Genomic DNA, 27311 nt, shown 5'->3' on the forward strand with positions numbered 1-27311 from the left:
GAACTATCAGCAGACATGTAGTTTAGTTTTCCTACCAAAAAAATAGCAGCCTATGAGATAATGATCTGCTTGTCTGCAAGCTAGCTGGCTTTCTGATTCCTTTGGCTAAAATGTTACTTGACAAACTGAGCCTGGATTTATGAAGATTTTAATTAATTTCATAAAAGGCAGTCGTCTCAACAGACAACAACGACAATCTCTTTGGTCTAGGCCAGGGCCTATCCAACTAGCGGCCCGTGGGCCGGCCCCTCTCAATTTTTTTCTGGCCCGCAAGAGGTTGCATGCAAAAAATAAATAAAATTAAGGAGAAACATAGTTGCATGCCAACCAGGTTTCTGTGTGTATCCGGTGATACTAGCCAGTATCAGTACCCCACAATCAGGAACTGACATCACTTATTCCGACAATGTTGGCTCAACCGATACGTGTGAGTCTAGCTTTTCTCATATGAATGCCATCAGAACAAGGGCACTTTGCTCCATGACCTATGAGAAGCTGCATGAGTGTCTCAGGATGAGCCAAACTAGGCAAACAAGGCAGTGCAATCTTTCTCACTGACTCAAAATGTCTCATGTACAGTTTTGTGATGATTCAAACAACATTGTTTAATTCTAAATACGTGTACAAAATATGTGAGAACAAAATCTTTTATAATGATACGGTTAAAAGTGAAGAATGAAGGAATGCGTCTGACAAGTTTATTCCATGTAGTAGTACTATATATATTAAGTTAACACTACTTTAAGTACGATTTATTTGTAGCGATTCATTCACGTAGTTTTACTCTGTGTGGCCCATGAACCCCCAGTGATTTTCCTTTTCGGCCCACTTGATAAGGAGGTTGAATAGCCCTGGTCTAGGCATTAGGCAGGCATATCATGCAGGCAGGTGCCGTTCACGTGCAGCGCTGCAGCTACGTAAACAGAGTTTGCCCTCCCCCTACTGACCTTCACTCTCGGTGCCCGAATGGAAGTGAATGAGGCTATTTTTACCTTATGAAATGTTTCGAATGGTAGTTTTTTTTTAGCTAGGCATACATGAAATTCTACGATTTAAATTTTTATTTGTTCCTCGGAAGGGCAACATGAGTCGAGGAGGGCATATAGGCTGTTGCAACCTGAGCAATCCCCCTGTGCACGTCCCTGCGCACGCGTGTGTGTTTGTGTGTGTGTGTGTGTGTGTGTGTGTGTGTGTGTGTGTGTGTGTGCGTTTGTGCGTGCGTGCGTGTGTAAGAGTTAGTTTCACTTTGAAGTTCTCCTCTTGTCCGCATGTTTCCTGGTCAGTGCGTCTGATGCTGGACTCTGAGTCACGTCTCTGTGGATAATCTCCTCGAGCTGTTCTTCTGAATACATCGATATGAAGGCGCTAACGGGGCTGCTGCTGTTGGTCTTTGGTCACGGTGTGTCCTCAGGTAAGACTGACTCAAGTTTTTACTGTTCAAAACTATTCTTCCAAAATGTTTGGTTCATGGTCCCTGAAGATACGATGCTTCGATTCCCTCATTTGGTTGAAAAGCATTTGAGTATCCTCTCTAATGAGTTCAATTAATCCACAACATGATTCAGCTTTTACTGTGAGTATTTAAACTAATATAAGAACATGTATTCTGGGTTCAACTGTGAAAACGAAACCAGTCTATTATCAGAACCAAACATTAAACTTCAGTTAGGAAGGAATCCGATGTGTACTTTAAGTCTACTTTTAATCCAAAATATTATATTAACACTCAAAGTTATTTTATTTTTAACTTGTCAACGTTCTTGGAGAATTGTCATGCACGTGCACACACCCATATACACACGCAGACACACAATAATATAATTATTATCATTGCTATCAATATATTGTTATGAAATTCAATAATTATATTATTATTATTATATATTATATTATATATTATTACGAAAAAAGAGGAGATGTGACCCGGCCCGGAGGAAGCCCGGGGCCCCCGTCTGGAGCCAGGCCCAGACGGAGGGCTCGATGGCGAGCGCCTGGTGGCCGGGTTTGCCACGGAGCTCGGTCGGGCACAGCCCGAACAAACTACGTGGCGCCCCCCCTCTCTTCATCCCATGGGCCCACCACCTGTGGGAAGACCCGTTGGGGTCGGGTGCGCAGCCACATGGGTGGCAGCGAAGGTCAGGGGTCTCGACGGACCAGACCCGGGCGGCAGAAGCTGGCTCTGGGGACGTGGAACGTCACCTCGCTGTGGGGAAAGGAACCGGAGCTTGTGAGGGAGGTGGAGCGCTATCAGTTAGATCTGGTGGGGCTTACCTCCACGCAGTCTCAGCTCTGGTACCGTACTCCTGGATAAGGGTTGGACTCTATTCTTCTCCGGAGTTGCCGAGGGTGTGAGGCGCCGGGCGGGTGTGGGGATACTCATAAATCCCCGGCTGAGCGCCGCGGTGTTGGAGTTTACCCCGGTAGACGAGAGGGTCGCCTCCCTGCGCCTAAGGGTTGTCGGGGGGAAAACTCAGACTGTTGTTTGTGCGTATGCACCAAACAGCAGCTCAGAGTACTCGGCCTTCTTGGAGACCCTGAATGGAGTCCTGTATGGGGCTCCAGTAGGGGACTCCGTAGTTCTGCTGGGAGACTTCAACGCCCACGTGGGCAACGATGGAGACACCTGGAGAGGCGTGGTGGGGAGGAACGGCCTCCCTGATCTAAACCCGAGCGGTCGTTTGTTATTGGACTTCTGTGCTAGTCATGGATTATCCATAACAAACACCATGTTCGAACATAAGGGTGCTCATAAGTGTACCTGGTACCAGAGTACCCTAGGCCGAAGATCGATGATCGATTTCGTGATCGTGTCATCTGATCTGAGGCCGCATGTTTTGGACACTCGGGTAAAGAGAGGGGCGGAACTGTCAACCGACCACCATCTGGTTGTGAGTTGGATCAGGGAATGGGGGAAATTTCCGGATAGACCTGGTAAACCCAAACGAGTAGTGCGGGTGAACTGGGAACGTCTGGAGGAGGCCCCCGTCCTAGGTATCTTCAACTCACACCTCCGGCGGAGCTTTTCTGGCATTCCTGTGGAGGTTGGGGGCATTGAGCCGGAGTGGGCGGTGTTCAAAGCCTCCATTGCTGAAGCTGCGGTGGCTAGCTGTGGCCTCAGGGTCTTAGGCTCCTCAAGGGGCGGTAACCCTCGGACACCGTGGTGGACACCGGTGGTCAGGGAAGCCGTCCGACTGAAGAAGGAGGCCTTCCGGGATATGCTATCCTGGAGGACTCCTGACTCGGTTGCAGGGTGCCGTGTCGGAGGCTAAGCAGCGGGTGTGGGAGAAGTTCGGAGAGGCCATGGAGAAGGACTTTCGGTCGGCACCAAAGTGTTTCTGGAAGACTATCCGGCACCTCAGGAGGGGGAAACGGGGAACCATCCAAGCTGTGTACAGTAAGGATGGGACTCTGTTGACCTCAACTGAGGAGGTCGTCGGACGTTGGAAGGAACACTTTGAGGAACTCCTGAATCCGAATAACACGCCCTCTATGTTGGAGGCAGAGCTCGAGGTTGATGGTGTTTCGTCGTCAATTTCCCTGGTGGAGGTCACTGAGGTAGTCAAACATCTCCGCAGTGGCAAAGCCCCAGGGATTGATGAGATCCAGCCAGAAATGCTAAAGGCTCTGGGTGTTGAGGGGCTGTCATGGTTGACACGCCTATTCAACATCGCGTGGGAGTCGGGTACAGTGCCAAAGGAGTGGCAAACCGGGGTGGTGGTTCCCCTGTTCAAAGGGGGGGACCAGAGAGTGTGTGCCAATTACCGGGGTATCACACTTCTCAGCCTCCCTGGTAAAGTCTACTCCAAGGTGCTGGAAAGGAGGGTTCGGCCGATCGTCGAACCTCAGATTGAAGAGGAACAATGCGGTTTTCGCCCCGGACGTGGAACTACAGACCAGCTCTTCACTCTCGCAAGGATCCTGGAGGGGGCCTGGGAGTATGCCCATCCGGTCTACATGTGTTTTGTGGATCTGGAGAAGGCGTATGACCGGGTCCCCCGGGAGAAACTGTGGGAGGTGCTGCGGGAGTATGGGGTAAGGGGGTCTATCCTCAGGGCCATCCAATCTTTGTACTCCCAAAGCGAGAGCTGTGTTCGTGTTCTCGGCAGCCAGTCAGTTTCGTTCTCAGTGGGTGCTGGTCTCCACCAGGGCTGCGCCTTGTCACCAATCCTGTTTGTGATATACATGGACAGGATATCGAGGCGTAGTCGTGGTGGGGAGGGGTTGCAGTTCGGTGGTCTGAGGATCTCGTCACTGCTTTTTGCAGATGATGTGGTCCTCATTGGATCATCGGCCTGTGACCTTCAGCACTCACTGGATCGGCTGGCGGCCGAGTGTGAAGCGGCTGGGATGAGGATCAGCACCGCTAAATCTGAGGCCATGACTCTTAGCAGGAAACCGGTGGATTGCTTACTCCGGGTAGGAAATGAGTCCTTAGCCCAAGTGAAGGAGTTCAAGTACCTCGGGGTCTTGTTCGCGAGTGAGGGTACTATGGAGCGTGAGATTGGCCGGAGAATCGGAGCAGCGGGGGCGGTATTGCGTTCGCTTTACCGCACCGTTGTAACGAAAAGAGAGCTGAGCCGCAAGGCAAAGCTCTCGATCTACCGGTCGATCTTCGTTCCTATCCTCACCTATGGTCATGAGGGCTGGGTGATGACCGAAAGGACGAGATCGCGGGTACAAGCGGCCGAGATGAGTTTTCTCAGAAGGGTGGCTGGCGTCTCCCTTAGGGATAGGGTGAGAAGCTCAGCCATCCGTGAGGAACTCGGATTAGAGCCGCTGCTCCTTTACTTAGAAAGGAGTCAGCTGAGGTGGTTCGGGCATCTGGTAAGGATGCCCACTGGGCGCCTTCCTTGGGAGGTGTTTCAGGCACGTCCATTGGGGAGGAGACCTCGGGGAAGACCCAGGACTAGGTGGAGAGATTATATCTCAACACTGGCCTGGGAACGCCTCGGGATCCCCCCGTCATAGCTGGTCAATGTGGCCCGGGAAAGGGAAGTCTGGGGCCCCCTGCTTGAGCTGCTCCCCCCGCGACCCGACCCCGGATAAGCGGATGACGATGAGGATGAGTATAATTATATTATATTAATTATTATCATTCCAATGATGGCAATGTGAAGATAGTTAAAATGCCGTAATCTAATACAGAAATTCACAAATATACTTGTAATAGTAAACATTGTAATAATTATTTAAATAATAGATTATTATTCATGTCATCTGTAATGATTAAGAAGAGGCAGCAGGTTGTGTTCAGTTGAAGGTCTGGTCAGCCAGTGCTGTGGGCTACAGTGAGATGTTTGGACGTCAATAAGATCAAACTGAAGGTTCCTACATTACGGCCAGTCAGGTGGCGGAGCCATGTGACAGGGGGCGGGGCCCTATGACAGGGGGAGGGGCCATAAGGACAGTTCCTCTGCGTCTCTCTCGTAGATCGCACCATCTTTCAACGCCTTGTTTAATACGACTGCATCACCGTCTCTCACATGATCAGCAGCTCGTGGATATCACTTTCTCTTCAGTTAGAACTGATCATGATGATATCACTGCAATGAAGCAACACCTCTACCCAACGTGATCAGGCATGACATTTATGTGATTAGGGCATACACTTGTTCATATGTACGTCTTTTAAGAGTCATCTAGTGCTTGTTAAGCATATGACTAAGCCAGCTGACGGACCTGCGTCTCAGTTCCAGCAGCACTTTCATCAATCAATTCCTTGAACTAGCCTTTGATAATGTTCTGGCCCGCCACCTACTGGCTGGAAAAAATATTGTCCCGAGGCCAAACTGAGTTGCCGACCCCTGGTCTAGACTAGAGGGATGGACATTAATCGCATGTCTGTCTCCAGTGATACACAGTAGTAACCTGTCTGTCTGTGTACAGTGATGTACCGTATTAACCTGTCTGTCTGTCTGTCTACAGTGATGTACCGTATTAACCTGTCTGTCTGTCTGTCTACAGTGATGTACCGTATTAACCTGTCTGTCTGTCTGTCTACAGTGATGTACCGTATTAACCTGTCTGTCTGTCCGTCTACAGTGATGTACCGTATTAACCTGTCTGTCTGTCCGTCTACAGTGATGTACCGTATTAACCTGTCTGTCTGTCCGTCTACAGTGATGTACCGTATTAACCTGTCTGTCTGTCTGTCTACAGTGATGTACCGTATTAACCTGTCTGTCTGTCTGTCTACAGTGATGTCCCGTATTAACCTGTCTGTCTGTCTACAGTCCTTTACTCTCTGCAGTATTTCTACACGGCGTCGTCTGGACTCTCAACCTTCCCAGAGTTTGTTGCTGTTGGGATGCTGGATGGAGTTCAGATTGGGTACTATGACAGCAACATCCAGGGAATAGTCCTCACACAGGACTGGATGGAGCGGTACACCAGAGATGACCCCGAAGTCCTGGAGAGGAGCACTGGAATAGCTCAGGGTGACCAGCAGGGCTTCAAAGCCAACATTGGGATTCTGAAGAAGAACTTTAACCAGATAGGAGGTACGATTATATCTACTGTCTCACCTCTCACATGGAGATATCCATCATTTAACCCCATGATAAAGATTCACCATACTCCTAAACACACACACGCACGCACACACACACACACACACACACACGCACGCACGCACGCACGCACGCACGCACGCACGCACGCACGCACGCACGCACGCACGCACGCACGCACGCACACACACACACAGGGCCGTCGGACTGCGGGGACAAAGGGGACAGTTGTGGGGGGGCCCAAGGCAGAGGGGGGGCCCAAGGCAGAGGGGGGGCCCAAGGCAGAGGGGGGGCCCCTGAAAAAATAAATAAAAATAAATAAATAAATAAAATAAAATAAATTACCTACCGGCCAAGATCCGGGGCTATCGGCTGGAATGCCCCCGTCTAACGACCGTGGCATGTGTCCATGAGTATAGATGTGTTTATATATATCCACTCTATTGGTCAGATGAAGGGCTGAGGGAGGTGTGGGGTGGTGTAGGGTGGTGTAGGGTGCTGTAGGGTGGTGTAGGGTGGTGTAGGGTGGTGTAGGGCGGTGTGGGGAGGTGTGGGGTGGTGTAGGGTGGTGTAGGGTGGTGTAGGGAGGTGTGGGGTGGTGTAGGGTGGTGTAGGGCGGTGTAGGGCGGTGTAGGGTGGTGTAGGGTGGTGTAGGGTGGTGTAGGGCGGTGTAGGGAGGTGTGGGGTGGTGTAGGGTGGTGTAGGGTGCTGTAGGGTGGTGTAGGGGGTGTAGGGTGGTGTAGGGTGGTGAAGGGTGGTATAGGGCGGTGATGTAGGCTGTAGGGTGGTGTTGGGTGGGGTAAGGTGTGTAGGGTGGTGTAGGGTGGTGTTGGGCGGTGTAGGGTATTATTGTGTGGCGGTGTAGGGTGGTGTAGGGTGGTGTAGGGTGGTGTAGGGCATTATAGGGTGGTGTAGGGCGGTGTAGGGCGGTGTAGGGTGGTGTAGGGCGGTGTAGGGTGGTGTAGGGTGGTGTAGGGCGGTGTAGGGTGGTGTAGGGTGGTGTAGGTCATTATAGGGTGGTGTAGGGTGGTGTAGGGTGGTGTAGGGCGGTGTAGGGTGGTGTAGGGCGGTGTAGGGCGGTGTAGGGTGGTGTAGGGTGGAGTAGGGCGGTGTAGGGCGGTGTAGGGTGGTGTAGGGTGGTGTAGGGCGGTGTAGGGCGGTGTAGGGTGGTGTAGGGTGGTGTAAGGCGGTGTAGGGTGGTGTAGGGCGGTGTAGGGTGGTGTAGGGTGGTGTAGGGTGGTGTAGGGTGTGTAGGGCGGTGTATTGTGGTGTAGGGTGGTGCAGCGTGTTGTTTGGCGGTGTAGGGTGGTGTAGTAGGCTGAAGGGCGGTGTAGAGCTCTGGCTGGTCTTATTTGTTCCTCTATTTATTAATGTTAGTTATTGTTATAATGTTCAGATGGTTTGTGTTGTGATGTCTGTGTTTATTTAATGTTAATGAAGAATGAAATACAAGTAATCTCACCCTTTCTCTTTTCCCTCGCTCTCGCTCTCTCTATCGCTCTCTCTCTCGCTCTCGCTCTCGCTCTCGCTCTCGCTCTCGCTCTCTCTCTCTCTCTCTCTCTCTCTCTCTCTCTCCCCCCCATCTCTCTCTCTCTCTCTCTCTCTCTCTCTATCGCTCTCTCTCTCTCTCTCTCTCTCTCTCTCTCTCTCTCCCCCCCATCTCTCTCTCTCTCTCTCTCTCTCTCTCTCTCTCTCTCTCTCTCTCTCCACCCTCCATCTCTCTCTCTCTCTCTCTCTCTCTCTCTCTCTCTCCCCCCTCCATCTCTCTCTCTCTCTCTGTCTCTCTCTCTCTCTCTCAGGTACCCACTTATATCAGAACATGTTTGGTTGTGAGTGGGATGATGAGGATGATTCTACTGATGGTTATGAGCAGTATGGTTATGATGGAGAGGACTACATGGCGTTGGACCTGAAGACCCTGACCTGGGTCGCTGCAGTACCTCAGGCTGTCGGCACCAAACAGAGATGGGATGAGGATAAAGCTAGATTTCAATACCTGAAGTACTACTACACCAAGGAGTGTGTTGGTGGGCTGAAGAAGGCCCTGGCCTATGGGAAGAGCACTCTGCAGAGAACAGGTAGTCACATGACCTGGTGCTGGGCGTCGACAGACTCATGTCTCTGAGTCTCTGTCCCCCCCTCTCTCTCTCTCCCCCCCTCTCTCTCTCCCGCCCCCCCCCCCCCTCTCTCTCTCTCTCTCTCTCCCCCTCCTCCCCACCCCTCTCTCTCACCCCCCCCTCTCTCTCTGACCACAATATATGAACTAAGTCCTAATGTCCTGAATTAAGCAGACGAGACTCAACCCTGAAGGGGGACGCAACTCAGCCCCTTATGGAAGAATATGAAATATAGAATATATTACATGACAAGAACACGTGTTTACATTATGAAATAATCTCTCTCTCTGGCTCTTTCTCCCCCCTCTCTTGCTCTCTCCCTCTCTCTCTCTCCCCCCCCCCCCCCCCCCCCTCTCTCTCTCCAGAGCGTCCGCGGGTGTCTCTGCTCCAGAGGAGCCCCTCCTCCCCAGTGGTGTGCCATGCTACAGGCTTCTACCCTGACAGGGTGGTGGTGTTCTGGAGGAGAGACGGCCAGGAGCTCCATGAGCAGGTGGACCCCGGGGAGGTCCTCCCCAACCACGACGGGACCTTCCAGGTCAGCGTGGACCTCAACCTCACGGCCGTCCCACAGGAGGACTGGGGGAGGTACGAGTGTGTGGTCCAGCTGAAAGGCATCGAGGACATCTCCACCCCCCTGGACCCCGCCCTCGTCAGGACCAACTGGGGTAAGACTGGTGTTGGAGGGGATGGAGGGGGGGAACACATGTCTCACCACCTCCACCTGACCTCATCACAACCACTGCCAGGTGTACCTGGACACTGCTGAAGCTACTGGGTAAACACACAGCTCTCAGGAGTAGCTCACTGCAGAAGAACAGGGTGGATTGTGGGTAAATGAGTTCTATGAATAGGGCTAGGCTCAGATCAGTCCCAGAGTGACGCTGAGCTCCAGAACAGATTCTAGAGGAATAGTTACACTGACGTTGTGTTAGTCGTGTGTGTAGCATCACGTGACGTTGACATGTGGTTCAATGATGGAGGGATGGATGGGGGAGGGTCTCTGTCCAACATCTATTATTACACAACTGATTGTATTTGTTTGATGTACCTTCAGAGGACCAGAGTGGCCTCACCATCCCCATCATCATTGGGTTCGTTGATCTCCTCCTCGCTGCTGCTGCTGCTGTTGTTGTTGGAGTCCTTCTGTACAAGAAGAGGAACGGTGAGTGGATCAAACTCTCCAGGAGGACAAACACCTGATCTCCACCTGCTCCTACTTCCTGTCCCCTTCCTACGATCTGATTGGTTGTCTTCACACACTGGTGGTCTGGTGGTAGAAACCTCTCCACCTCTGAATGATGAACCTCCTCCAATTTCCACAGTGACGGTGTGGCATTAAGAATATGAGGGTGCACTCACACTAGGCCATCTGGCCGTGGCCGTTGGCCGTCGCAACTGTGGCCTGGCCACGGTAGGCTCTTGTACATACGTCATCACGTAAGTAACACGTCATCGCCAAGCGTCTGCTGCATGGACCATAATTAGTCTGCCGCCAGTCAGAGTTTTAACAACAATGGACAACAACACAGAGAACACAGTTCGCACTTTGCTGAGTCCATTGCTTATTTGGATATATGTTTACCGTTTAATGGGAAAGAAGGCTCGTCGCCTTTATTATGTCCGTGGTCGTCGCATGGACTATACGTCATCCAGCTCAGGTTGCGTAGCCGTGCGTGTGCGCGACTGCGCGTGTCGGCTCATTAGCATCTGTACCGTAGCGGCCCGTACCGTAGCAGCACACCTCTCCCAAGTGGCCAAATTGGCCTGGCCTGGCCAGACTGGCCACACTCACACTGGCAGATTTGAGCACAGTTAGGTGTGAAAACGGCCACGGCCATGGCCAGATGGCCTAGTGTGAGTGCACCCTGAAAGTATAATAACATGAGGATATTCACCACTGTTACAACGCTAAACATTTCTCTTGATCCTTAGATTCAGACAAGCGACACAAACTAGTTGGTGAGTAAAATTCACTGGACTATTCAGGTCTATAGATCTAGAAACATCTAGCTCTTTGGACTATACAGCTCTATAGATCTAGATACATCTAGCTCATGACTCCTCCCATTCTGATACTTCCCAGGTTCTGACACCAGCTCAGAGAACACTGAGGGGCAGAATCCGGCTCCTGAGGCCCAACCTCTGACCACAGTCAGTACTTTACCACTTTACAATACTTATTCTGAGTCATATGTTTACAGTTATATTTATTTGCAGCCTACATTATCACAGCAATAGTAATAGTACTATTTTAACAGTACTTCACCACAGTAATAGATTAACAATCATATTTGAACAGTACGTCATCACAGTAATATGAGTGTACTGTTAATATACACTAATAGATCAACAGTACAACAACGCATTGATAATGTGTTTAATGTTTAATGCTGACTTGTACTTTCTTGCTGTTTAGGTTTGTAGTTAAATCATGAAGAGGCTTCTCACATTCCTCTTCCTAAAGCAGGGTGGAGTGGATCGCTGTTCATCTATAATCATCACAATCAGTTTGGGGACTTCAGCTAACTAAAGATGATATATTTGCTTAATAACAATAACATTCATACTTAACTTTATCTTGATAACAACCATTTATCCGTAAAAATTGTATATCAATTAGATCGAGCTAGACTGCTCTAGCATGAATCGCTTTTTTTTGTATTTTTACCAAAAAATTGAAATTTGATTAAATATTAACGTTTTTTTTAATCATCCATATGTAAAAATCGCTGTACTCTTGTTTGGGGTTATTTGGTCAATATAATCCGCCAAAAAAATCAGAAAATATTCTCAATATTCGCTGTTTATAGGTTAGGTCCTTTCATTTAGTGAAGTTATTGGGCTTCGTGTGACCAGAGTTCATATCTTTGATGATCTTCCTCCACTAGCGTCCTGATATCAGATGTCTTACGCTGAAAGACAAAACACACACACACACACACACACACACACACACACACACACACACACACACACACACACACACACACACACACACACACACACACACACACACATTAAACCACACATTCATAAACACACATATCAACACACATTTAGCTGAACTGTATACATCTAAACATATATATGGATGAAGATTAGATATTGCTAAAAAATATGCTGAACATTATATATAAATGAACGTTATATCTTTCTGAACGTTATGTATAAGTGAACATTATGTATAGCTGAACATTGTTGATAATGATGTTATGCTGAATAAATATTAAAGCCAGCTGAACATAATATTGTAAGAACAATTCATTAAGGGTTACATGAAACTTGGTCGCTGTAACGGTGTGTGAGCATCAGTGCGTCTGATGTTGGAGTCAGAGTCACGTCTCTGTGGATAATCTCATCGAGCTGTTCTTCTGAATACATCGATATGAAGGCGCTAACGGGGCTCCTGCTGTTGGTCTTTGGTCACGATGTGTCCTCAGATATGACTGATGACAGTTTTTCCTGTTCAAAACTATTATTCCATAGTTGACTATTAATCAATAGTTGACTATTATTCAATAGTTTTTTTCAAACGTTTCAAAAGGTTTGTTTCTGGTCCCTGAATAGAAGACATTTAGTTGTTAGATTTCCTTGTAAAACTGAAAACCATTCGCTTATCATCCAAAATGCGACCAGTTAATCCACAACATGATTAATCATTGACTTTGCATATTCATTTGATGAAGTTGTTCATGAATCAAATAAATATAATCTATTATCGCTACTAAACATTAAACTTCAGTTTGGAGTGATTCTGTTTAAATATACTTTTAATCCCATTTCCACTCTTCTTGTTTAACCATTAGTAGGTTGTACAAACAAATCCAACCTGAGGGTTCCCGCCAAATTCCTGTTGAATTTAGAATCAAAATAATTAATAATAATTTAGATTAAATCATGTTCTTTAATAAACAAAAGGTTCCCACATTGCCTGTACGGCCAGGGGGTGGAGCCATAGGACAGGGGGAGGGGCCATATACCTGTCTATCTGCTGGGATGTACATATTATGGCGCGTTCACATCGCTGGGAATTATGGATCCACTATGAGGATTTCCTACATGGCGTCGTCTGGACTCTCTCCTTCCCAGAGTTTGTTGCGGTTGGGACGATGGATGAGGTTCAGTTTTTTCACTTTGACAGCAACACCCAGAGAATTGTCCCCAAACCGGCCTGGGTGGACCAGCTCACCAGAGATGACCCCAACTACCTGGAGAGGGAAACTGGATACTTAGTGAGTCAGCAGCAGGACTTCCAAGGCATGCTTAAGACTCAGAAGGAGCGCTTTAACCAGAGAGGAGGCAAGTTTATATCTAATGTCTGACATCTGCCATGTATGTAATACATACTGTATGTAGTACAGTATGTATTACATACATACTGTACATATATACACATAATAAATATAAAACAAAGTACACACAAAGTAGCAGTACTCAGTTTAGTAGTATTTGTACATAAACTGAAGAGACCAAAGCCTTTTGTGTGTGATCTTTAGTGACCAGAATCCCAATAATAGATCAATAATATACGATTACAATCTTATCTACAGTTTGATACGTCTCATCTCATTAAATTTGAAAATGTTTCTAAGAAGTGACTGCATCCAGGTCCGGTCTACCCTCCAGCTAGGGGGCTTCTGCTGGGCTCCTGCAGGCCAAGGGCCCAGGCTGGGAGTGTTGGTGGACCGGTGCATTGTGGAGGTCTGGTGGTACTGATCCAGGGCCTGGTACCGGTAGTATCACGCTATGAGAATGCTGATAAGGGTGATGGTGATCAACAGCGTTATTCTCATCATGGATATCATCCATAAATATAAATAAATCAAATCAATTTGATTTGATTTGATCTTTATTTAGGATATTATCCATCTTATGGTGGAAATTTACGGGATAGAAGTATTGACCCTAATGGGTATATGTAGGCGTGTATGTGTCTTTATGTAGGTAAGTGTATGCATGTATATGCAAACACACTGTACGTATGACATTTTGTTTGTTACTCGATATAAGCTGAAGCTTCTGCCCTTACCCTTTGGCTATGACCGATAAAATGCATTCATTCATTCATTCATCCATTCCATGTTTCCACCGAGGAGAACTCTCTGCGTGTTGACGGCTGCTTTAACCTGTTGCCCTCTGATTACTCAACGCACCACAGGTGTGCCGCCTCACCAGCCCCAGACTCCAGTCAGAGCCGGCCAGGTGAGGCTGCCTCGACCAGCCGTCCTCCACACACACGCCCACGTTGACCCGCACCACCAACGGGAGGCTGGGGAGCATCCCCGGCCTCACGAAGCCGTTGCGCTCCAACGCGTGTTCAGCCGCTCACGTAGCTGCGTCTCAGTTCTGTCCTCCCCAGGTGAGGGCGGGTCCAGTCCGGGGGTTCTTCATTCCCCAACACGACCACCCAGGGCCGCTGCTGGCCATTTCAGCGCCCTACGCGAGCGGTCCAAACGCTCCTGTGGAGCCAGCACACAGCGGGGGGACGCCACAGTCCTGACACAGGGGGCGGCATCCCATAATACTCCCAGAGCCGGGCTGTCCAACGCAATCTGTGCAGTAAATAAATCGCTGTCTCTGAAGGGACAAAGGGCAGTCGGATCCTTAAACTTAAACCAAACATCAATATTTGAGTCAGTGTGTGACGTGACTTTACAGACGAAATCGATTCAGCACACCACGGTGCATGTCCTCATTCTCTCTCTCTCTCTCCCCCCTCTCCCCCCCCCCCCCCCCCCCCCCCCGCCCTCTCTCTCCAGAGCGTCCGCGGGTGTCTCTACTCCAGAGGAGCCCGTCCTCCCCAGTGGTGTGCCATGCTACAGGCTTCTACCCTGACAGGGTGGTGGTGTTCTGGAGGAGAGACGGCCAGGAGCTCCATGAGCAGGTGGACCCCGGGGAGGTCCTCCCCAACCACGACGGGACCTTCCAGGTCAGCGTGGACCTGAACCTCACGGCCGTCCCACAGGAGGACTGGGGGAGGTACGAGTGTGTGGTCCAGCTGAAAGGCATCGAGGACATCTCCACCCGCCTGGACCCCGCCCTCATCAGGACCAACTGGGGTAAGACTGGTGTTGGAGGGGATGGAGGTGGGGAACACATGTCTCACCACCTCCACCTGACCTCATCACAGCCACTGCCAGGTGTACCTGGACACTGCTGAAGCTACTGGGTAAACACACAGCTCCCAGGAGTAGCTCACTGCAGCAGAACAGGGTGGATTGTGGGTAAATGAGTTCTATGAATTGGGCTAGGCTCAGATCAGTCCCCGAGTGACCTTGAGCTCCAGAACAGATTCTAGAGGAATAGTTACACTGACGTTGTGTTAATAACGAAAAGCTGTGTTTCCACCCAAATTACCTGGAACTTGGTTTCAAGGAACCAAATGGTTCCTTAAGCCGATTTCGGTCTGCGATTCCGCCACGGTCAAAATTCCTGCGAAGATTAGGCCCATTCAGGTCCTTTTACGCCAGCGTGTTCCATGGACAGCACACATCCAAAGATTGGATTTTAGGTTTGGTTCTGTTTAATATAATTGGTCCTAATGGCTGGTGCTGAGATTCGTGCTAAGGAGCCAATTCTGATATTTTCATACTCAAAGCCTAGCGAGCGTCAAACACGAAAGTTGACAGAGAATCTCTGCCAACATGTCGACTGTCGATTTCTCTCACCTTACATTTTTAGTTGATTTGATTACATAGTTTTACTTACCTCATATTTTGCCATAATTTTTTTCTTCCTTTTTAACCAAATATTGGGTTGCATGGAGGTAACTGACTTTGGTCCGGTCTGTACAGTTTTCTGCTTTCCAGGTGTATAGATATTTAATCAAACCCATATCTCTCTGTTATACAAAACGGACCAGGGCCTAGTTTCCCGAGAGTGATGGATCCACGCTCCTCTTAACATGAACGGGTAGGTAGAAGAGGCGTTGTTGTGCCTTACCCACGGTAGAGGGGATGTTGGTCCTCCGGGACAGATCATCGGCCACAGTCACGCCCAGAAACTTGAAGTTGGACTCCCTCTCTACCTCCTCCCCTCCGATTAGGAGTGGAGAGTGGCTGTTGTTTTCTGGCCCTGCGGAAATCGATGATCACTTCCTTGGTCTTGGTGGTGTTGAGAACCAGGTTGTGATCACCGCACCACTCTCCCAGTCTCTCGGCCTCCCTCCTGTATGAGGTCTCATCACTTCCTGTGATGAGGCCACGTACCGTTGTGTCGTCAGCATATTTCCCTATGAGGGTAGATGGAGAAGAGGAGCAGCAGTCATGAGTGAAAAGAGTGTAGAGAAGTGGGCTGAGCACGCAACCCTGAGGGACCCCGGTGTTCATGGGCAGGGGGAGGGAGACGTGCTTGCCAATCCTGACATGTTGTGTGCGGTGTGTTAGAAAGTCCAAAATCCAGTTGCATAATGTGGTGTTCAAGCCAAGTGTTGAAGGCTGAACTAAAGTCAACAAAAAGGAGTCTCCCATACGTGTTCCTGTGCTCAAGATGTTCTAGTAGAGTGTGTAACACAATGACAATGGCATCCTCTGTTGACTTGTTCTTCCGGTAAGCAAACCGATTAGGATCTAATGATGGCGGTATGGAGGCTTTATTGTGTTTCATGACCAGCTTCTCAAAGCATTTAAATTGAAATAAGGTTTACCAATGCCCATAGCCTCTTTTTTTCTCACGTTACCTCAGCATCCGCCGCGTCACCCCCTCCTCCACACGTTCACATCCATACACCTAGCACACACTTCCATTCCCTTACCCCACCCTGGAAACACAGCAATGACAAATGGTAAATTACTCTGGACCTAAAAAACCAACATAGCAATTAGTCTACTTTAAAATAAAATGAGAGCGCTTTAATTCATTACTTCCACACTTTATGAAAAAAAGAAAAAAGGTCCAGAGTTGACTTATTAGCTTAGCATTTTACATTTCTTCCTCTTACGTGTACTCTTATGAAGGAGACGGTGTTTCTTGCGGAGCTCCAGCAGGGCCTCCTCCTACGTGTGTGTTTGAGTTTCACTTCAGAGCCGAATTGAATTCCTATTGGTCCAGTCCGGCCTCTCCCTCGTGATCCGTCTCTTGTTCGCAGGTTTCCTTGTCAGTGCGTCTGATGCTCGAGTCGGAGTAACGTCTCTGTGGATAATCTCATTGAGCTGTTCTTCTGAATACATCGATATGAAGGCGCTAACGGGGCTGCTGCTGTTGGTCTTTGGTCACGGTGTGTCCTCAGGTAAGACTGAAGACTTTTACTTTTCAAAACGATCTTACCAAAAGGTTTGATTATGGTCCCTGAAGAGACAACGCTTAGATTCCCTACTTTTGTTGAAAAGCATTTTATTATCCTCTCAAATGAGTTCAATTAATCCACAACATGATTCATCTTTTACTGTGAATATTTAAACTAATATAAGAACACTTATTTAGGGTTAAACTGTGACAACGAAACCAGCGCACTGGTTTGATGGTCTATTATCAGAACCAAATATTAAACTTCAGTTAGGAAGGAATCCGATGTGAACTTTAAGTCTACTTTCAACCCTAAGTATTATATCAACACGCAGAGTTATCTTATTAATACATTTTCAACGTTCTTGGAGAATCATCACACACACGCTCACATATTGCAGACACACTACAATTATTATCATTGCTATCAATATATTTTTATGAAATATTAAATTATATGATTCTATTATTAATTATTATCATTCCAATGATGGCAATGTGAAGGTAGTAATCAAAGAAGGAAATTCAACAATATACTTGGTATGTTTACCAATCGTAAACATTGAAATAGTTATCCAAATAATAGTTTATTATTCATGTCAGCAGTAATGATTGAGAGGCAGCAGGTTGTGTTGTAGTTGAAGGTCTGGACAGCCAGCGCTGTAGGCTACAGTGAGATGTTTGGCTGTCAATAAGATCATACTGAAGGTTCCTACATTACCTGGACGGCCAGGGGCGGAGCCATGGGACAGGGGGCGGAGCCATTGGACAGGGGGAGCCATAGAGCAGGGGGAGGGGCCATGGGCCTTTCTGTCTCGAGGGATGAACAGTATTAACCTGTCTGTCGTAACCTGTCTGTATGTCTATAGTGATGTACAGCTACCTGTCAGTCTGTCTGTCTGTCTACAGTGATGTACCGTATTAACCCGTCTGTCTGTCTGTAGTGATGTACCGTATTAACCTGTCTGTCTGTCTGTCTATAGTGATGTACCGTATTAACCTGTCTGTCTGTCTGTCTACAGTGATGTACCGTATAAACCTGTCTGTCTGTCTGTCTACAGTGATGTACCGTATTAACCTGCCTGTCTGTCTGTCTACAGTGATGTACCGTATTAACCTGTCTGTCTGTCTGTCTACAGTGATGTACCGTATTAACCTGTCTGTCTGTCTGTCTACAGTGATGTACCGTATTAACCTGTCTGTCTGTCTGTCTGTCTGTCTGTCTGTCTGTCTACAGTGATGTACCGTATTTACCTGTCTGTCTGTCTGTCTGCAGTGATGTACCGTATTAACCTGTCTGTCTGTCTGTCTACAGTGATGTACCGTATTAACCTGTCTGTCTGTCTGTCTACAGTGATGTACCGTATTAACCTGTCTGTCTGTCTGTCTGTCTGTCTGCAGTGATGTACCATATTAACCTGTCTGTCCGTCTGTCTACAGTGATGTCCCGTATTAACCTGTCTGTCTGTCTACAGTGATGTACCGTATTAATCTGTCTGTCTGTCTGTCTACAGTGATGTACCGTATTAACCTGTCTGTCTGTCTGTCTACAGTGATGTACCGTATTAACCTGTCTGTCTGTCTGTCTACAGTGATGTACCGTATTAACCTGCCTGTCTGTCTACAGTGATGTGCCGTATTAACCTGTCTGTCTGTCTGTCTACAGTGATGTACCGTATTAACCTGTCTGTCTGTCTGTCTACAGTGATGTACCGTATTAACCTGTCTGTCTGTCTGTCTGTCTACAGTGATGTACCGTATTAACCTGTCTGTCTGTCTACAGTGATGTACCGTATTAACCTGTCTGTCTGTCTGTCTACAGTGATGTACCGTATTAACCTGTCTGTCTGTCTACAGTGATGTACCGTATTAACCTGTCTGTCTGTCTGTCTACAGTGATGTACCGTATTAACCTGTCTGTCTGTCTGTCTGTCTACAGTGATGTACCGTATTAACCTGTCTGTCTGTCTGTCTGCAGTGATGTACCGTATTAACCTGTCTGTCTGTCTGTCTACAGTGATGTACCGTATTAACCTGTCTGTCTGTCCGTCTACAGTGATGTACCGTATTAACCTGTCTCTCTGTCTACAGTGATGTACCGTATTAACCTGTCTGTCTGTCTGTCTACAGTGATGTACCGTATTAACCTGTCTGTCTGTCTGTCTACAGTGATGTACCGTATTAACCTGTCTGTCTGTCTGTCTACAGTGATGTTCCGTATTAACCTGTCTGTCTGTCTGTCTGCAGTGATGTACCGTATTAACCTGTCTGTCTGTCTGTCTACAGTGCTTCACTCTCTGCAGTATTTCCTCACGGGGTCGTCTGGACTCACAGCCTTCCCAGAGTTTGTTGTTGTTGGGATGGTGGATGGAGTTCAGATTAACTACTATGACAGCAACACCCAGAGAGTAGTCCCCAAAGAGGACTGGATGGAGCAGGTCATCAGAGATGACCCCAACTACCTGGAGAGGAACACTGGAACGGCTCAGGGTACCCAGCAGGTCTTCAAAGCCAACATTGGGATTGCCAAGCAGCGCTTTAACCAGACAGGAGGTAAGTTTATATCTACTGTCTGACCTCTCACATGGAGATATCCATCATTCAACCCCAGGATAAAGATCCACCATACTCCTACACACACACACACACACACACACACACACACACACACACACACACACACACACACACACACACACACACACACACACACACACACACACACACACACACACACACACACACACACACCACCCCGCCCGTTGAAGGCCGCCTTAATGCCCGGTCTTGCCTGGGCTGAAGCCCCAGGGCCTTCGCCGATCGGGGGTCTATCATGAGCTGCACTAATGATAGGCCCATGATAGCCCCCCCCCCCCCAATCAGCGAAGGCCCCAGACAATGTGATGTTTAGTTTGGGGCTTACAAAGATCAGAGGCCTATCATGAGCCAAGAGAGAAGAGGGCCACTAGTGGTAGCTGGGCCCCGCGGCCCCATGACCCCACAGCCACGGTCGTCTCATCGCCTCATCGCCGTCAACAACGGCAAAATGTCGAAAAAAAATGGTGGTAGTGTAGGGGTGTGTTCTGAAGAGGCTCCGTGTCAAACGGCCCGCGGGTCACCTGAGGCAGAGGCACATCCGTCCAAAGACTCTGGCTGCTCTTATTCTCTGTGGTTTCATTTATTTATCATAATGAGTTATCTTATAGTAATGCTCATATGGTTTGTGTTGTGGCGCCGTGTGTATTTATTGTTAATGAAAAAATTACATAAATTACATCTTCTCTCTCTCTCTCTCTCTCTCTCTCTCTCTCTCTCTCTCTCTCTCTCTCTCTCTCTCTCTCTCTCTCTCTCTCTCTCTCTCTCTCTCTCTCAGGTGCCCACATGTTTCAGTTCATGTGTGGTTGTGAGTGGGATGATGAGGATGATTCTACTGATGGTTATCACCAGTTTGGTTATGATGGAGAGGACTTCATAGCGTTCGACCTGAAGACCCTGACCTGGGTCGCTCCAGTACGTCAGGCTGTCACCACCAAACTGAGATGGGATCAGGATAGAGCTCTGAATCAACACAGGAAGAACTACCTCACCAAGGAGTGTGTTGATTGGCTGAAGAGGTACCTGGCCTATGGGAAGAGCACTCTGCAGAGAACAGGTAGAGTCACATGACCTGCTGGGCGTTGACAGACTCTTGTCTCTGAGTCACTGTTCTCTCTCTCCCCCCCCCCCCCCCCCCCCCCCGCAGGGGACGCAGGTCAGAGCTTTTTGGAAGAATATCAAATATAGAATATATATTATATATATATATTACATGACAAGAACACGTGTTTACATTATGAAATAATCTCTCTCTCTCTCTCTCTCTCTCCTCTCTTCTCTCTTCTCTCTCCAGAGCGTCCGCGGGTGTCTCTGCTCCAGAGGAGCCCCTCCTCCCCAGTGGTGTGCCATGCTACAGGCTTCTACCCTGACAGGGTGGTGGTGTTCTGGAGGAGAGACGGCCTGGAGCTCCATGAGCAGGTGGACCCCGGGGAGGTCCTCCCCAACCACGACGGGACCTTCCAGGTCAGCGTGGACCTCAACCTCACGGCCGTCCCACAGGAGGACTGGGGGAGGTACGAGTGTGTGGTCCAGCTGAAAGGCATCGAGGACATCTCCACCCCCCTGGACCCCGCCCTCATCAGGACCAACGGGGGTAAGACTGGTGTTGGAGGGGATGGAGGGGGGGAACACATGTCTCACCACCTCCACCTGACCTCATCACAACCACTGCCAGGTGTACCTGGACACTGCTGAAGCTACTGGGTAAACACACAGCTCTCAGGAGTAGCTCAATTCAGGAGAACATGGTGGATTGTGGGTAAATGAGTTCTATGAATAGGGCTAGGCTCAGATCAGTCCCTGAGTGACCCTGAGCTCCAGAACAGATTCTAGAGGAATAGTTACACTGACGCTGTGTTAATAATGAAAAGCTGTGTTTCCATCCAAATTAGCCAGAACTCGGTTTCAACAAACTCAACGGTTCCTAAAGCCGATTTCTGTCTGCATTTGTGCCACGGTCAAAATTCAAAATAAGATTGGGCCCATTCAGGTAGGGTGACCAGATCCCAATTCACCAGATGTGGGTCAAAGACTACGTTTGTGTGGGACAATGTGGGATTCCAATGCATCGAGGTAGTCTAAAAGAACATTTATAAAAATAAAACAAAATCTATTATGCCCCTTTGCTTATAACATTACTATGCTTTGCCATCTGGTTGATTCAGTAGCAAGTAACAGCCTGCAAAAGAACAACTAACAAATATATCCTATTTATAAGATATACTTCCCAAGTTCTCTCACATGAGAAAACCTACTTTTTTTTTATGAGTCTCGCATTGTCTGTGTCGTTTCACGTCGTATTCATCTCCTCCGTTTGAAACGGAAAAATGACTCTTCAAACTTCACATAAAACGTTACCAGATTCACCTTGCACTGGTTTCACCCAGGAAATGAAAGTTTCCCAGTTTTTATTGTAGCTGCATTACCTCTTCATAGCCGTACGAGTCGTGCTGTTGTCAGTGTTTAGTGTAGATTTATCTATTTATTGGTTATGGACATTATCACAGCTAATCTCAGAAACCTTTCATACAGCTGCCACATCCAGACGCAGCACAGTGGACGTGGTCTCCCTTCAGCGTCAGCTTTTGGAGGAAGTTAGAATGCTGAGGCGTACTCAGGAGCAACTCCTGCAGGTGGAGAGGGAAAAGCTGCTCGTCGAGAGGGAGAAGCTTCGCCTTGCCCAAGCCAAGTCTGATTAAAAAAAAAACGTTGAACCTAGAATAAAACAGCAATCACTCAGAGGTTTTCATGTGTGGTTTATTGTGTTTTTTCTTCACATGAATCTCCTCCTTATGAGGTCTTGTCTCACTTGCATGCCAGTGTTACATGGGGCAGGGACTGGGACATCTCCCTCGGGGTCATCATCATCTGGGAGGTCAGGGATTGGCAAGCGGTACATAATGCAGATGTCGTGGGGGATAAAAGCACAGGTAATAATTGTACATGCCCTCTCAGGAGTGTACTGGAGCACTCCACCAGAACGGTCGATACACCTAAACCTTGACTTCACTACCCCGATGCACCTCTCCACAACACTACGTGTTCTTCGTTGTGCCCGGCTGTAGCGCTCATCTGGCTCTGTTGCAGGGTGAAGGATGGGTGTCATCAACCATGGCCTTAAGGCATAGCCACTGTCTCCTGTCATAGAGGACATTGGTTAGGGCAATACAGTGTGTTTTTTGTTTTAACCTAAAGTAGAATTCATGTGTAGTTCTCACCTAACAACCAACCACCGGGCATTTCTCCCTCATTAAATGTAATGCCTGTTCCTGAATTCATGAGAACAAAGGAGTCGTGGGTGCTACCCGGCCACTTCGCAACAAGGTCTGTCACTCGCAGCGTTGCATCACATATGACCTGTGTGTTTATCCAGTGGACATTTTTCCTATTTACAAAGGCCTCCTCCTCATCATTTGGTGCCTATGGAATTAAAATGTATGGAATAATTCATACTTAAAGGGGTAGTTCGGAATTTTAGACATAGGGCCTGATTCCCAAGTGAGCATTGGTATTCTACATCACTGGAGACAGTTTTCAACACATTTCATACAGTCCTTCTAGTTGCAGAGTTCGCTCGTGCTAGGCTAGCGCACGTCAACGGGCAATGCTAGCCTGCTACTAAAAACAGTCTTACCCACTCCACAGTACACCCGAGGTAAATCAATTATAACGACAGACTATAAATCTAAATGTCTGTTTATAGAATAATGTTAGAAATAAAACCAACCTTGCATTGCATTGCATTTTGAGGGAATTGCGGGGTCTCAGCAGCAGTGTTTATATTCCTGTACGTAGGCTACGGCAGCGGCGGACTGATACCTAGGTTACCTGCCGCTGTCATTGCTACAAACGCAGAGTACAGTGAACGAAGGAATTCTATAACCGTATTCAATTAACAAGATATGTCCACGTTTTGAGGAGTTAGCGATGCATCTGCTTTTGAAGACGATTATGAGGAATTTGTTGTATCCAACGAACCGTACGTGTACGAGCCGCGTTGTTTTGATGACCAAGCCAGCAGCAACAAGCCACAGTTGAGTCCTTTCTGGATCTCGCACTGGAAATTGGTGGAAACTTTGTGGTGCCCATCTGTACCGTTTATTTCTACAATTTCTAAAAGCACACTGAACCATCATGTTGCCTAGTCGTTCAATTGCGCTTCTGTCCCACGCTTCTCTGTTTACGTTCTTCTGTCGTGATTCGGTTACAAACCTAACCAGCGCATAGTAAAATTCCGCTTCTGCTGAGAAAGTAGTCCCTCGATGATTCATGCGATGCAAGGTTAGTTTTATTTCTAACATTATTCTATCAACACAGACATTTAAATCTATAGTCTGGCGTTATAATTGATTTACCTCGGGTGTACTGTGGAGTGGGTAAGACTGTTTTTAATAGCAGGCTAGCATTGCCCGTTGCCGTGCGCTAGCCTAGCACGAGCGAACTCTGCAACTAGAAGGACTATCTCCAGTGATATAGAATACCAATGCTCACTTGGGAATCAGGCCCTATGTCCAAAATTCCGAACTACCCCTTTAAGGTAACACTTCAAGCACCACGTGAAATGTTTTTTGATTCAAGCTGATACGTTCATAAACAGAATAAACTGATTTGCAAAAAAATTAAAATGAATAACATTATCTTTGATTGCAATATGTGTCCCATCAACTGCCCCCAGCACATTTGGAAATCCGACTATATTGAAGAACTGTTGTTTGGCTGTAATACATTCTGCATCTGTTGTAGGAAACTCTTTAAACTGCCTACTCTTCTGCAGAGTGCATTTGAAACATCTCTGACCACTCTGCTAACGGAGGACTGGCTTCCACCCAGTGTGCCCCCCACCACCGTTTGAAAAGACCCAGAGGCATAGAACCTCAGGGCAGCCATAATCTGCAACACCACTGGAAGTGGTGTTGATCGCCCTGTTTCTCTTTTCAGATCAATTGATAAGCTATCAGCTAGAAAAAGAATGGCTGGCCTAGAGAGCCTATACTGTCTAATTAAGACATGGTCTGGAGGGCTAGTGGATTCTCTCCCTAGCTGCCACCCAAAGAACTTCCATCTAAAAGTAATAATAGTAAGGACATGGTTTCAGTAACTTGGCCTACTTAAAAACATATGTTCATAGTGATTTATTAACCGATTTAAGTCGCTTTGGATAAAAGCGTCTGCTAAATGCCCTAAATGTAAATGTAAATTAAGTAGAAACACGCATCAATAATGGTCTCCATGATTTACTAAGAGTACATTGTAGTGAAATCAACAGGCACACATGTCACACAGACTGAAGTGTCCATTTAAACTATGTCAACTGCCAAAATAAGCTAGGCTACATTAAAAAAATATATATAAAAAATACTCTGACCTACATAAATTACAAATACATTGTCTAGGACTACTAAATACTAAATAAATAAATAAAAATGTCATACAAAGTAAATACATATCAAGACTTACCTTTTCACTGCAGCTGGTTTAAGAATGGAGAGGGCTTCTCTTAAAGTTGTGAAGAAACTTGAGAAGAAATTCAAGAACTTTGTCTTCAAGAATCTCATTTGTTCTTAAATACTTTCTTAGGAAAAAAACGTAGGAACTTAGGAAAAAAATTAAGAAGAAAGTTGAGAAAAAAGTTAAGAAAAAACATAAAATATTCAAGAATATCAAATCTTCTTAAATTGTGTCTTAAGAACATGGTTAAGAAAAAAGTGCTACTTAAGAACTTTTTTCTTCTTAAGAATGCTTTGTGAATCCGGGCCCTGACCTTCAACCCCTGAGGGAGACGTCTTAGGAGTGGAGGGAGGGGGGGCAGCAGGTCTCCCTCAACAGCACTGGAACAGAACCGGACCCCCGGGGCCAAAGGAAACATTGACCTCAATGAAATGTCTTTGGTCAACAGGTTCCATAACATTGTATTAGCTGAGTTAAAAGCTACAATGTAACGTTTGTCGATTATGTAAGCTGGATTTAAAGAATATAGTTGCAGGCTACATATTTTAAATTTGTCCTTTCAACATGCATCTTATTTGTAGCAATAAAATAATGCAATTAAGTTAAATTGATTAAAACATAAGGTTCTCATCCACATCATTTTTTACTAAGTTGTTTATACATATAATTGAATCATAATTCTAGTTTGTCAAAAGGTTCCACAGAAATTAATTTGATGCAACTCGCATATTTTTTTCATTTGGTTTATTGACCAACACAACACTGATGCAGTTAACATCGCGGGGCACTTGGTACACAAAAAAACAATACATAAACATCTTCGGCACATTATTAGGCAACGTTTTGGAGCAGCACAGTACAACACCTTCGTTTGTAAACTGCCTTGTTGCAGCATAGAAATCCCATCAAAACTTGCCTTGATTTGACAATATTATGGTCTAACAATAGAACAGGCTTTTCATCTTTTGTGTAAGTATAATTAAGGTGTGACATAATTTATGTAACAACACCGCTTTTTTAACAAAACACTTGCCACTGTCAACTTTTATTTTAGCATTGCGGGGGGGAAAACCTGAGTTGTAAACATTTTAAAACCCCTCTCTCTCTCTCTCTCTCCCCTCTCTCTTTCTCTCTCTCTCTCTCCCTCTCTTTCTCCCCCACTCCGTTACTCTCTCCCTCCTTCTGACTCTCATTTCAACAACACACACAAACATGTCACATTGTGTAGACACATTCTGTTAAAGTAGTGTTTCTCAGTGTATATGTTGGTCTATTCCACAGAGCATTCGTCATTCTGTTAAAGTAGTGTTTCTCTGTGTATATGTTGGTCTATTCCACAGAGCATTCGTCATTCTGTTAAAGTAGTGTTTCTCTGTGTATATGTTGGTCTATTCCACAGAGCATTCGTCATTCTGTTAAAGTAGTGTTTCTCTGTGTATATGTTGGTCTATTCCACAGAGCATTCAGCATTCTGTTAAAGTAGTGTTTCTCTGTGTATATGTTGGTCTATTCCACAGAGCATTCAGCATTCAAACCAATGGCTCCTTGGTACAGTGTGTCCATGAACAGCTGTTCCTGCGTTGAGTCTGCAAGCGTCCAGTGGAAGGAAGAGCTTTTCGAGTACAGAGGAGGCATAACAAAAACATAACCACATTTTGAGCATACAGAGACGGTGCGCTTTATAAACATGAGCTTAATGAATACATTTGACTTGATGAGCATTTGACAGTGCTGTGTGTGCCAATGTCCACTCTGTGGTCCACACAAAACAAAGTTTTAAAAGAGCAAGGGTGGTGTGATGGTGATGAGGTGTGTTTTGAGGGCCGTTTTGAATGATGACAGAGTGTCGGCAGTGTGGATTATGTATAGCTGAACATTATACTGCTAAACGTGGTATTGTGATACCATGTTTAGTGACCTGCAGCTGGACCGCGTCAGCGTGCACTACAACGAGGCCGCCGGTCAGGGGGCGCGCCTTCAACCTCTCACACGCTCACCTATTCACACGCTCACCTATACGCTCACCTATTCACACAATCACCTATTAACACGCTCACACACTCACCTATTAACACGCTCAGCTATTCACACGCTCACCTATTAACACGCTCACACGCTCAGCTATTCACACGCTCAGCTATTCACACACTCAGCTATTCACACGCTCACTTAATCACACGCTCACCTATTCACACGCTCAGCTATTCACACGCTCACTTAATCACACGCTCACCTATTCACACGCTCACCTATTCACACGCTCACCTATTCACACGCTCACCTATTCACACACTCACCTATTCACACGCTCACACAATCACCTATTCACACAATCACCTATTCACACACTCACCTATTCACACGCTCACACAATCACCTATTCACACAATCACCTATTCACACAATCACCTATTAACAC

General features: G+C 47.0%; 2 protein-coding genes, 2 long non-coding RNA genes and 1 pseudogene across 7 annotated transcripts in view; 2 read left to right on the plus strand and 3 right to left on the minus strand.

The window, feature by feature from the left end:
* LOC132451399 (class I histocompatibility antigen, F10 alpha chain-like) overlaps positions 1-4832 on the plus strand; it is a 108732-nt pseudogene extending 103900 nt beyond the window's left edge.
* LOC132451511 (uncharacterized) overlaps positions 1-17787 on the minus strand; it is an 82786-nt gene extending 64999 nt beyond the window's left edge. The window contains exon 1 of the long non-coding RNA XR_009524124.1: positions 17687-17787. This is a non-coding gene — a long non-coding RNA (uncharacterized LOC132451511). The remainder of the gene's footprint in view (positions 1-17686) is intronic.
* LOC132451379 (uncharacterized) overlaps positions 1-27311 on the minus strand; it is a 291272-nt gene that overhangs the window by 241896 nt on the left and 22065 nt on the right.
* LOC132451407 (major histocompatibility complex class I-related gene protein-like) overlaps positions 16694-27311 on the plus strand; it is a 79242-nt gene continuing 68624 nt past the window's right edge. Inside the window, exons 1-5 of one of the 4 annotated variants that reach the window (XM_060043932.1) lie at positions 16694-16853; positions 19136-19402; positions 20223-20501; positions 20739-21078; positions 21990-22189. In XM_060043932.1, coding sequence (XP_059899915.1) covers positions 16799-16853; positions 19136-19402; positions 20223-20501; positions 20739-21078; positions 21990-22143 — 1095 coding nt within the window. In that variant the 5' untranslated portion in view covers positions 16694-16798 and the 3' untranslated portion in view covers positions 22144-22189. Of the gene's footprint in view, positions 16854-19135; positions 19403-20222; positions 20502-20738; positions 21079-21976; positions 22190-27311 lie in introns of those variants that run through there. The other 3 variants (XM_060043933.1, XM_060043930.1, XM_060043931.1) reach the window with 3 other exon arrangements.
* On the minus strand, positions 22184-26229 carry LOC132451516 (uncharacterized). Its single transcript, XR_009524129.1, has 2 exons — positions 26101-26229; positions 22184-22448 (listed from the first exon to the last, which is right to left on the minus strand). It is a non-coding gene; the product is annotated as an uncharacterized LOC132451516 (long non-coding RNA).

Source organism: Gadus macrocephalus, chromosome 22, assembly GCF_031168955.1.
Source record: "Gadus macrocephalus chromosome 22, ASM3116895v1".
In the NCBI taxonomy this organism is placed as follows: domain Eukaryota; kingdom Metazoa; phylum Chordata; class Actinopteri; order Gadiformes; family Gadidae; genus Gadus; species Gadus macrocephalus.